This window comes from Myzus persicae, unplaced genomic scaffold, assembly GCF_001856785.1.
Source record: "Myzus persicae strain clone G006 unplaced genomic scaffold, MPER_G0061.0, whole genome shotgun sequence".
Taxonomy (NCBI): Eukaryota; Metazoa; Arthropoda; class Insecta; order Hemiptera; family Aphididae; genus Myzus; species Myzus persicae.
This window is the reverse complement of record NW_019100951.1, coordinates 10,972-23,451: the sequence shown is the minus strand read 5'-3', so window position 1 is coordinate 23,451 and position 12,480 is coordinate 10,972. Positions and strand designations below refer to the sequence as shown.

At 26.8% G+C, this 12,480-nt stretch overlaps 2 protein-coding genes across 5 annotated transcripts; one reads left to right on the top strand and one right to left on the bottom strand.

Annotated features, from left to right (window-relative positions):
* Positions 1 to 1,454: 1,454 nt before the first annotated feature.
* On the bottom strand, positions 1,455 to 4,750 carry LOC111027020. Its single transcript, XM_022305224.1, has 4 exons — positions 4,552 to 4,750; positions 3,911 to 4,036; positions 3,744 to 3,822; positions 1,455 to 3,363 (listed from the first exon to the last, which is right to left on the bottom strand). The coding sequence occupies exons 1-4, from the start codon at positions 4,615 to 4,617 to the stop codon at positions 1,511 to 1,513; spliced, it is 2,124 nt and encodes a 707-aa protein (XP_022160916.1). The 5' UTR covers positions 4,618 to 4,750; the 3' UTR covers positions 1,455 to 1,510.
* A 163-nt stretch (positions 4,751 to 4,913) lies between these two features.
* On the top strand, positions 4,914 to 11,693 carry LOC111027018. Of its 4 annotated transcripts, XM_022305220.1 has the most exons (17): positions 4,917 to 5,713; positions 5,850 to 6,049; positions 6,696 to 6,851; positions 6,961 to 7,053; positions 7,168 to 7,209; positions 7,342 to 7,419; positions 7,650 to 7,721; positions 7,778 to 7,846; positions 7,907 to 7,975; positions 8,036 to 8,107; positions 8,170 to 8,262; positions 8,348 to 8,428; positions 8,497 to 8,586; positions 8,689 to 8,721; positions 8,841 to 9,046; positions 9,164 to 9,341; positions 11,547 to 11,693. In XM_022305220.1, exons 1-17 carry the CDS (start codon positions 5,691 to 5,693, stop codon positions 11,651 to 11,653), a joined length of 1,662 nt encoding a protein of 553 aa, XP_022160912.1. In that variant the 5' UTR covers positions 4,917 to 5,690; the 3' UTR covers positions 11,654 to 11,693. The 4 variants fall into 4 exon arrangements, with proteins under 4 accessions (XP_022160915.1, XP_022160912.1, XP_022160913.1 ...); XM_022305221.1 differs by lacking the exon at positions 7,907 to 7,975; XM_022305222.1 differs by lacking the exons at positions 7,778 to 7,846; positions 7,907 to 7,975.
* Positions 11,694 to 12,480: the final 787 nt, after the last annotated feature.

The following is a 12,480-nucleotide window of genomic DNA, read 5'->3' as shown; positions in this document are numbered from 1 at the left end:
TGTAAAATGATTATGATCTCTTACTTTGACTAAATTATTTTTTTTAAATGACTTGAGACAGCATTCACATATTTTAACATTTTGAAATTTATTCTCTTCATCAGTAGTTAATTTATCCATAGGTATATTTATTTGATAAAGATTATAAACTTTTGTGCCTATATCTATCATTGTTTTTATGAAATGTTTTGCTGCATTATGATTTCTGTACACATGAACCCTAGTAGCACCAGGACTCCTACCGTAGAGGAAATTAGTGTCCTGTTCAGGACTCCAAAACGGGTAATAAAAAGGATACTGCAAGGAGTCCTCTTTAGTCCCATGAATGTCCCTGTCTAGAGTATAGATAAGCTAACAAATGACACATAACCAGGAGTCCAATAGAGTCCTATTTATGTCCCACTAAGGACTCCTTCACCAATGGTAATAGGATACCGATAGGAGTCCTCTTCAAGTTCTTAAAGAACCCCTGAAAAAGCAATTAATTGGACATTAATATTAAGTATTTACGTATGAAAATAATATATTATAATGTAGTTGCTGATCCCGTGCACTTTGTTGTCAGTAAAAAATTTCAACTTTTATAATAGTTCAAACTTTGTTAAAATCGTTATTTAATATTCTGTGCATAATGATGTTCAAAACTTAAACAATTAATTTTAAATAATTGCTGCTAGCTTAAATAAAGAAGCAGTGATGATTTGAATAGCTGTTATTCAATGATTTTATCTATCATCTAAACCTTCCTTGAATCGTAAAATACTAATTTATACCATTATTATATTACATTTGGAACCATCTAAAAACAAAAAAAAACTATAGAAAAATCCCATCGAAAACACCTTTCAGTTTTTCCCGAATTTTCAAATTTTCTTTCCATATAAACTTCATTCTGAAAATTACGAATATTTAAACAAAAAAAAAAAGCCTAATCTGTCTTCACATCCTCGATTGATGCTCTTACCAACGAACATTTTTCTATTTTTATTAGATACATCGAGATTATAAGGCAACCGCATCAAATATTCTATAATAATTTATTGTATTTGATAGAAATTGGTAAAAATGGCCACTTGAAATTATTTTTGTCAGTTTTTTTTTACAAAGAAATCATCTTACCAAGACTGATATATAATATTATAATTTATATACATCCATTTATTTAAAAACAAGTGCTAAATTCAAAAAATTTTATGTTTATAAACATACAATTGGTCCAACCATTAGTTTATAAATTAATAAAAATAAAAATATACCTTTTCAATAATAGTAAATCATAATTTTTAATGATAAGAGCAGTTTAGAATATTTCTAAAATAAATTACTTTTACAACAATATCTGTTTTGTTTTATGTGAAACCATATTATATTACATATTATATTTTATAAACAATACATTTAGGTAGGAATAGTGAAATTTTAATTTACAGATTTAATTTATTTCTTGATAAAATAAATGCTGTTTACAAAATTTAAAATAGTAAATATCAATAGTTCTTATAAATTTAAATTACATAAGAGGTTTTTCATTTTCCCATGTATGTAAAATAGGAAATACTGCCCAAGAACCATCTGAACTCATCGTTTCATATGCATAAAATTTGCATTTAATATCTTCAACGGGCCACATTTTCAGAATCACACTAAGTGATCCTACTTCATAAATATTAAGAATTGATGATTCTAAACCAGGGATAGAATAAAGGTTTTGTTGAGCTGTATATTCATAGCCTATAATCACATGACAATTATTGTACATCAAAATATTTTCTACTCTAACAATAGTCTTTCCTTCGTTGACACTACAGCAATTGTTTCTTATATCCCCTGCGATAATGATAAAATTATGAAATCTTAATTTTTTATAAGCTGGTGGCTCACAACCGGATAGTACAGGTCCATTTATATTATCACCACTGTATATTATTTTGTCACATGATGTAATATATTCAAAGTCAAGTGTTGCATTTTTGGTAACTTCTTCTATTCTTCTTGCAATTTGCTGTAGAGGCCGATTAAAATTCCGGACTAATTTTTTAGTTTGCATCATAAAATTTTCAAATTTAAAGCAACTGAAATTGTCCAATATTCCAAATTTTTCTGCATCATCACTTAAATGTAGTAAGCTATGAAAATTATGGCTTATCATATGGCTCCCATATATAAATTTAAATGTAGTCAGAAAGTGATGAATTAGTTTCCTAGCGTATTCCAGATGAAAAGTAATCAAAAATGGGGAAGAAAGTATGGTAATGGCAACATGTAATGTTAAGAAATTATTGTACTTTTCATTAGAAAGACAACGTTTTAAAACAAAGACACCTGTGTATAACAAAATTTGCCTAAACTCTGTCGCTTTAAACTGCATATAATATTTGAGAGACCTAGGTTTTCTTTGAAACTCTTGAGGAGTATTGTTTCTGATTCCAAGCAACTTGAAGGATACGAGTTTTCTAAACCTCAATGGAACACGATGGCGCAAGTCCCCAGCCCACCATATACTTATAAATTTTTTAACTATGCCCAAGCATAAAAGATGTTGGTAGTCCAAAGGAACATTTGTAACCATTCCAAAACCAATTATGTTTTCCAAAGGACTTTGTATTAATATTCCGTTCTGATCTTTTGAGTGGTATTCATAATCAATATGTTCTTTAAAACTTTGGTCTGTGCGTTTTTCACCAATGATGACTGGAAAGCATGTGCGTCTCTCTTTATGATAACCTCTAACATTGCATTTAGTACAACTGTTATAACCACTATGTCCTTTTATACAAAGCATAGATGCTTTAGCAGGAACATCAGCACAAAAACAATGTACTCTGACCGCCAAATTCTTTTCCTCACATGTAAACCCATTTAGAATTAGGTTATTAACTTCTTTAATAAAATCTTCTAAGTAAGCATAAATATCTGTAGGCTTTTTGACTTGACTATGATATATGCCAATGACAAATACGTAGTTCACTTTGAAAATTGAACCTAAAATTGGCCAGATTTCATTGTATGATGAATGACTTAATGGTAAGCCATCGATGTTGAACATTAAGTTGATTGATTCATTTTCTAAATGATAACTTTTAGACTTCTCTAAAAAAGTAAATAATCCTAATTCCAGTCCATAGTGCCAATAACTACCTTGTGCTCCAACTGATTTAATGTAAGTAGTTCTGGGAGTTTTTAACAATGTTCGCGACGATGAAGGAAGATAATCATGACCACCATGTCTTTTGAGTATTTTCAGCAAACCATCCATAGCTTTTAAAGTAATATTTTCTTTGGTAGCCCAGGATGCTAGATGTAATTTGAAAATATTTGACACGTTTTGGGGTTCAATATCTGATGTGTAACATAAAGATTCATCTGAAAGTGAAAAAAAATATATACAGGTAAAATTTAAAAGTAAATTTAATTTCTACTGTCAAAATTAAAAGAAAAAAATTATTAAACATGACGTATAAAACCAAAATATCTAAATATATATACAATATACATATATGTATATATATATCGTACTAGGTAACCTAACCTTACATTTTACTGTAAATTATATTATAGCGGATGACTGTTTTGAACATTTTATTTTTTTATTAATCTAAATCAAAATGTTCATGAGTAGTAAAGTTCTTGAGTTATTAAAATGTTTATACCAATGATAATAGACCTTGATAAACTTAATTATAATATATATTAAATGTATTATGAATGAACTTAAATTAAATTACAACAAAAAGTATTCTTACTTGGTGATAATATAGCAAGTTGAGATGAAGATGGTCGTACAATTTCAATTCCGGCATCATTATAAAACTGATCTAATTCCTACATATTATATATAAAAGAAAAATAATTTTTACTCACAAGTAAGCATATGCTCAAACATATAAACAAGAGAAATATAATAACATACACGTGTATAATTAATTTCCCTGGATTGATTTATTTCTTTCTCTAAAGAAAACGGAACTTCTTCATGAATGACATCATTTTCAATAAACAGTTGGTGTTGTTCAGTAAAAGTATCATTTGGACTTTTCTTAAAACATGAGCATCAGTAATAAAAAAGGTGTATTAATAAATTACTTAAAATTACAAGTACTATACAATAAAATTGAAACAAATAACAAAAGTCCAAGATAAATTAATAATTGGTAGCAGCTATATAGTTATTAGTTAGATACATGATTTCCAATGTCTATCTCAGCTTTTCAATCTATCATCCTTAAAAATGTTAAATGAAAAAGGAAAACTGAACCTTCTCAAAGTTATCTATGTTCATTACATTATTTTGAAGATATTAGATACGATCTTAGCATTGTATGCAGTAATTGGATATAAGAAAAAAAATGGAAATAAAATTAATTTATATAAAAAAAAACTATACTTTTTATTCCATATTAATTTAAATATGTTGAAATACTATACATTTCTGGTTATATTAAAATATATTAAAGGTTTATAATACCAAAAAATTATTTTAAATTACATCTAAACTAACCTACTTAAAAAATTATACCTACTATTAACATTTTTAATAATCAAGATAATTACTTCAATCTGGGCGATATTGTAATTTAATTGATTTCGAATCAATCTTCGTCGATGGCCAGATGTCATTAATGATAATGGTTTTTTTGGCCTAGGATGTAAGCAGAAGACTTATTATACATTATTATTACATGTTATAAATATATTTATTTTTAAATGGTCATGCAATATTAAGAAACATGGAAATAGAACGTCGATCTGTACTTAGTACTTAGGCACTTACATTTTAGTTTTTAATTTTTAAATCAAATAGGTATGAACTTCAAAACAAACAATAATTCAAATTTGTTTATAATATAATACCTATATATATTAAAATTATATTATAAACTTAAAATTTTAAATACAAATTGACAATTGCCAAACAGTTTACAGAGTATCCTATAAGTATTAAGTACCTATCAAACATTAATTATCTATTGAATATTATTGTAAATTATCGATAAAAAAATTGGAAATATCTACTATGAAATACGTAACAATAATTAATCTTCGTTCAACCGACATTCGAGTTTCGACAATCGACAATCACTAATTATTTCAAATTTCAACCGGATAAATTGAATGCTTTATCAAACTATCATAGTATCATGGGCCAGTAAGGTTTCACGTTTCATTTATTACTATATATTATATAATTATCAATATACCTTTATCAAGAACAGCTGTTGTGTTATTTTAGTATTCATGGTTATTAATAGATCGATATCATTGGCTTGTGTTTACTAATAATATTTATATCACCAACTAAGATATACTAGATAGCTGGTATATCTTAGTTCGTGATTTATATACCGGTCAATGATATTTTTAGTTAGGAAGCATGATATAATAAATATATCATGGTAGGAAGCTTATAATTCCATTCTTTCCATGGTTTTACCAAATATAATATTTTATCTTTTCTTGAAATAGTTCTTGCATAATATTCTCGCATACGGCATACGCATAGTATAGACGTATAGTGCCATAGTCGCATATTGTGAGTGAATGACGCACCGTTTAATGAACAAGTGTTAATTTAAATTGTAATTTTATAACGTTTTATTATAGGTGGCAGGTGCTTATTAGTTACCTATAACTTATATTTAAATATAATAATTAAATTGGCATTTGACATTTCAAATTTTCAACGGACCATTATGGAGTTGTTTGATAAAACAAGGTAAGTAGTCATTATAGTCTGTTGACCTACCCGCTAGTGATAGCTATAGTCTGCATTCAGTTGTACTCGATTAATCTTGATTTTAATTTCAAATAATAATAAGACAATAATTGAATAATGTAATTGCACATCCTAGAATTTATTTCATTGCCGAATTCAGTGATGGTATTCAACTTTTGCCAAGAAAGTGGGTAGGAAGAGTTAATGGTGAATTAAAGTGTAAATATCCTAACCATATTGAGAAGGAAAAGCAAATGAAGTTAGCTGTCCGTCATATGATCGATCCTCAATCTACATGGGATATTGTTGATGTTATAAAAATTTTAGGATCAAGTGGTATGTAAAATTTAAATTTATACTGATAAGTAATAGGTACTATTAAATATTAATACCTACTGGTTACTAATATAATTAATAACATAATATTTATACTATAATGCTAGAATAAGAATTAAGTAATTATGCTATTTTTGTTTAAATTAATAAAAATTGCTGAAATGTACTTAACCATCCTATGTAAAATTTTTGATTTTTTTTTTTTTTTTGGAACATCTAGGTAGGTATTTTAAACTATTTATTATTTAACAATGGTACAATCAGAATTTGTTGGTCAGACTTAGTTTCAATGTTGTGGCCTTTAGATGTTAGCAACATACTTATGTTACTTCTCATACCTACTTCAATTAGGTATTACATTGATGGGTATACGTTAAAAAACACAAAATCGCAAATTTCAAAAACTTCAAAATTAAGTCAAATTAACAAATTCTGATTGCACCATTGTTCTTAAACAGTTAATATAATTAATGTAAGTTCCAAAAAAAAGTTTGCATTAGCTGGTTAAGAGCATTTGTTCCATAAAAATAACCTTTATTAATGTAGGTACAGCTGATAGTTTAAACTTTTAATCATTTTTATTATGATATTATAATTGTATGTTTTTATAGTTTAGTTTAATGTCTTTGGTTATTTTAATTTGTAGTTACTTATGAGAGAGGACTAGAGAAACTGAATCAAATTGTACGGTACAATTTGTCTTCCATTACAACATCAGATGCAGAAAATACTCAAAAAAAAACACGGAAAATCAGAGCTAAAAAAACAAAAGAAAAATATGGTTCACCTCATAATAGGCTAGGTATGTGATATATTTGTCAAGACATTTGATCAGTTGTGAATGATTATTCAATTTTGTTCAATGTTTACTTCATTTTTTTTTTTTTTTTAACAATATTTTTAATTTATAGTGGGAAGACCAAAAATAAAACAATTATTGTCATCTCCTACAAATATACCACCTTATCCTATATGCCATGAAAAAACAAAACCACAAAATTCAGTTATTTCATTAAATGAAATAACTTTTTATAAATAATTAAGTATATTTTATTTAGTGTTGTTTATTTGTTATATATATATATATATATAAAGTAATAACAATTTTTATTGCCTAGATCATAAAAGAAAATTGTTTCCTGAAATAACTTCTAATGAAGGCAAGTTTTTTTTTTAAACTTTTTGACTACAATTATTTGTAAATTATACATAATTTTGTTTGATGTATTATGTATTATTATTATTATACAGTTTAATTTACATTATTTTAATTAAATAACTATGTTTTTCAGTATCTTCTTTTGATCAGAGTTGCTCTACAGAAGTGAAATCAAAAAAGAAATTATTTAAGAAAAATGTTGATTGTTTCGGTAAATTCAAATATTGGATGAGTTATTTATTTAGATAAAATAATTATTTTTATGAATTATAATAGGTTCAGATTTTATACCCATTAAATTTACTTCTGAATCTCAAAAATATGAATCACAAACTAAATTCTTAAATGAAAATAATTTTAGTCATTGTAATAGCTTTAATAACTTGTAAGTTTCCCTAACATATAGGTATTAATTGTACTTCATAAATTATATTTTTCTAGATTCAGAACTGTTTGTCTATCAAAAAACTAAATCTCAGACTAGATTACTAACAGATGATGATGATAGTCAAGGTAAATTGTAATACACGTTTTTTAGACACTTTAATTTTTGCATTATATTATTCTAGATACAGAACTGATTTACAGTCAAAAAGCTAAATCTCCAACTGAATTACTAAAAGATGATGATAGTCAAGGTAAATGTTAACACACGTTTTTTAGACATTTATTTTAATTTTTGTATTGTATAATTCTAGATGCTGAACTGATTTTCAATAAAAAAGCTAAATCTCCAACTGGATTACTAAAAGATGATGATAGTCAAGGTAAAAGTTAACACACGTTTTTTAGACATTTATTTTAATTTTTGCATTGTATAATTCTAGATACAGAACTGATTTTCAATCAAAAAGCTAAATCTCCAACTGGATTACTAAAAGATGATGATAATAGTCAAGGTAACACATATTTAACACATAAATTCTTTAAAACTTATTTTATTATTTTATTTTATATTCAGATCTTATATTCACCCAATATTCTCCTCTAACTCATGGCAGACACTCATCAAGCTCTCCAAATTATTTTGATGCAATAAATGATAACAACTTTGGTAAATTTATATTTATGAATACTTTTTTCCTATGATTTAGATTATACCTGGTAGTGATAATTAATATTTTAATGTTTTGTGTTAGGACCAAGGATTAGTAATTACATTGTTAGTCCATATAAAAATGCTGTAGCTTCAGACAAGGAGGTTAATAATGACCAACAGAGTAAATTATAATAATTGATGTAAAATTGTTACATTTAATTTTAATACCATTACTTTATTGTCAATTAGGTGTAAGTCCTGAAATGTTTCATCAATCACCAGTATTTAAAAAACTTCCTTCATCAACTCAATATAACATTCTCAGTGGTGGAGCAACTGGTAAAATTATAAGACTTAAATTTTATTTTAATAACCCAAATGTATTATTGTTTTTATAATTTATTACATGAATCACAAATTGTTCAAATATCCATCATAAAGGGACTTCAACTAAACACATTGATCAAAACACTAGTATGTACATCTAAAATTAGTATTTTTTTAAATTATGGTTAATTTAATTTAATAATTTATAAATAAATTAATGTATTGTTTCAATTAATATTAATTGTGCTTTGATTTTCACTCTTCAGAATATTTTCAAGCACTTTTGCGTGGCCAAGCTAACATAATTAGCAAACTTGATGAACTTCTCGAGAGCAGAGCAACAATGATAAACCACCAAGAAGAAGACTCAACTTTTTCTTCAAAGTACAAAAAGTTATTGCCATGTGCTAATGAAAATCAATTAAAAGAACTAGAAAATGAGTTGAAAGATAAAACTTTTGTTCGAAACCTAGTAAGATTTAGTGATTTTATTTATAAGTTTAATTGCAAGCTCTTATGACAATATTATAAAAGTTTGATTGCTTCTAATAATATTATATAACATGATTTTTATTTTATGTACCTACAGTGTTCTCAATACAATAATTACGGCGGGCAAGATTACACGGTACTATTGAGAAGAATTTTGGAACACTCTATAACTGATGAGTTGGGCTGCGAAATTAATTTCACTGGAAAAAAAAGAAATAACACAGATAAAAAGAAAATTGGCTTTGTCAAACTATACCTATATCAATGTATTTTAGGCAAGTAATGTTGGTTGTAATATTTAATCTAGTCAGTAGTTATATAATTTATACCATAATTTTTATAATTTAAACAATGTTGTATAGGGTGTCCCACAAGGATTTACTATTATTGATATATCATCTGTGTGTAGACAATCAAATTCTGTTTTTTTTTTATTTATTGTAAAATTAAACACTTATTAATTTAAAATATATATACATATGTTTTTGTTAAAAGTTGAAAAGAATTACCAACTTAATTTTTTTTACAAAAATCATGTGGTTTTTTTGAAACACGGGATCAATTAGTGCAGCATAGATAATTTCACAGAATTACTATACTAGGTACTCTATTTAATTTACAATATATTTTCAGTAATATCAGTCATCAGGTACCACTAACTTTTAAATCCCAATTATTTAAGAGTTATTTTTAGAGTTGAAAACTAAATCAAATTTAACATATTTTAAATGATGAATCTTGCATTTCTGTATAAATGTATCATGCCTACTGGTTACTAGAATGAGTAGAATTTCATTAGTTTTTATACCACCAGGTTTTTGTATAAGTGTTATAACTTATAAATTTAGGGCTAGGGACTTATAGGAGTTTGCATATTTGTGAATAATCATTCTAAACATAGCCAAGTGATATAGAAATTTGTTTCATTGTACTAGGAGTTTAAAGCAATCATTTTTATTTTGCATATTTTGCATATTCAGCTGTTTTTTCCCTATAAGAGCATATTTTGTTATATTTATATTTTAAGTGCATATTTCACATATTTTATTAAAAAAATACGAAATCGCGTATCAAATAACAAAATATGGGTATCTATTTACGAGACGACCGACGTCGAAGGCCGCTTCGTAGCCAATGTTATTATAGGAGTTTTACGTACTGACGGACCAGGTGAGATTTTTTTGTTAAATACAGAAGAATTAGAAAAGGCAAACCATCAAACTATTTTTAAACTTTTTGATAAATCTATGAATTTATTATGGCCACAAGGCGTACATCATGATAACGTTTTGTTATTTTTGTCTGACGCTGCGCCGTATATGGTGAAATCGGGAAAAGCAATTCAAGCACTTTACTCAAAGATGATTCATGTTACATGTATAGTACATGGATTTCATCGTGTGGCCGAAGAAGTACGTTCATATTTTAACATAGTTGACCAACTTATATCTAGTGTAAAAAAAGTCTTTTTGAAAGCACCAACTCGATCTCGTATATTTAAAAATGAAGCTCCTGACATCCCAATGCCACCACAGCCCATTTTAACTCGTTGGGGAACATGGTTGGATGCAGCTAATTATTATTGTGAAAATTATGAAGTCATAAAAAATATAATAAACAAGTTAGATGAAAATGACGCAAGCAGCATCAAGAAAGCTAAAGATATTTTTAACAACCCAAATTTGAAAGCAAACTTAGCATTTATTTCTTCAAACTATAGTTTTCTTTCAACTTATATTACACGTTTGGAAAAACAAAACATGATGCTTTCTGAGTCTATTTCCATCGTCAAAATTGTTAAAGAAAAACTGCAAAGTCCGCAAGGAGAAAAAGGAAAAGCTATTTACAAAAAATTAGAAAATGTACTATCAAAAAATAAAGGATAAGAAATTATTGAACAAATTTCAAATATTTTAGAAGGCATAGACAATTCTTTGGAAAATCTTGAAGACTTAAATGTAAACGACTTAAAGTACTATAAATTCGCCCCAGTTACTTCTGTTGATGTCGAGCGTTCGTTTTCGAGATACAAAAATTTATTGGCGAACAATCGCCGCTCATTCACTTTTGAAAATATAAGAAAAATTTTAGTGACACAATGCAATTCATTTGGGTAAGATTTATAAAAATATTAAATATGCATTTATATTTGAAATGTTTGTTTTTTTTNAATTGAAAAATTTTAAGAGCATATTTTAAGAGCATATATGATCAAAATAATAATTAATAATATATAACTATATAAGATTGTAATATTTTAATGTTTTTTTCGAAAATTAAAAAATTTTAAGAGCATATTTTAAGAGCATATATGATCATTTTTAAGTGCATAAATGCATGCATATTTTAAGGTTTTATAGGGCATGAAGTCCCTAGCCCTACTTATAATTAAATTGAAGTCTTAATAATATATCATGTGAATGTGATTGTATTATAGTTTATTAACATCAAATATTTATACATATTATTATATTTTACAGATACTGTTCAAAAAAAATTTCCATCCACCACTCCAGATGCAATAAATATACAAGTAACAAGCTACTTACGCCACTCAAAAGAGAGATTAAAAAAAAAATTGGTGTAAAAACAAAATTGTTTTAATATAATTGTTTATTCATTGTATATTAAACAATTTAAGTCTTAACAAATATATATTTTTAATTGTTTTAATTTAATATTGTTCTTCAAACTAAAAATATTTAATTTAATGTTAATACATTACAATACATTATAGAGTTGATAAAAAAGTAGGTAGTGTCATAATGTTGTAGGTATTTACTATTTAGTATAGTATTTTACGTTGTATCACAATTAATGCACAAAACACAAATTACAATTTCAATATTGCTATTATGTGCTCCCTTTAAAGGATTCCTTTATGCATCCTTTGTAGGAGTCCTACAGCTATCCCACGAAGGACTCCCCAGGAATCCAACAGATATCCCATGGAGGACTCCTGAATTGGTATCCTCGTGGCAAGCATTCAAAGACTGTAGGGACAGTCATGGGAATCCATGGGGAGTCCTTACTCTCCCGATGAGGACTCCGTATGTAATCCTTAAGGACATCTTGTGCTACGAGGGAAGTTTCGTAGGAATTTTATATTTTATTATTAAATGTTTAGGTATAATGTTATAATCTATTTTCACGTAAAATGCATAGCTCATTGGTTTATGTTTTTGAGTTATCACTGTTTTAATTTTAATGTCTTGATTGATTAATGAGGGTTTTAAATAGCATTCGAAATCGGAATAAATTACTATAGGTATTCGTTGAGTTCTTTTAAAATTTTTAAAATATATAAAGTCGTCATCACCGTGTTCAAACATTACAGGTCTTCCTAATTTATGTTTCCCACAAATTTTTTTATGTTTTTTTAATCCATGATCACCCCATAGCTTATATTTACAA

Bases quoted from the DNA above. Each gene is read 5' to 3' on its own strand.
- LOC111027020 (XM_022305224.1), bottom strand. From the start codon at position 4,617: ATGACATCTGGCCATCGACGAAGATTGATTCGAAATCAATTAAATTAC. The intron at 4,037-4,551 runs GTAATTATCTTG...TCATGTTTTAAG, and splicing joins ACAATATCGCCCAGATTGAA to AAAAGTCCAAATGATACTTT. The intron at 3,823-3,910 runs GTATGTTATTAT...TATAATATGTAG, and splicing joins GGGAAATTAATTATACACGT to GAATTAGATCAGTTTTATAA.
- LOC111027018 (XM_022305220.1), top strand. From the start codon at position 5,691: ATGGAGTTGTTTGATAAAACAAG. The intron at 6,050-6,695 runs GTATGTAAAATT...TTTAATTTGTAG, and splicing joins AAAAATTTTAGGATCAAGTG to TTACTTATGAGAGAGGACTA. The intron at 7,976-8,035 runs GTAAAAGTTAAC...GTATAATTCTAG, and splicing joins AAAAGATGATGATAGTCAAG to ATACAGAACTGATTTTCAAT.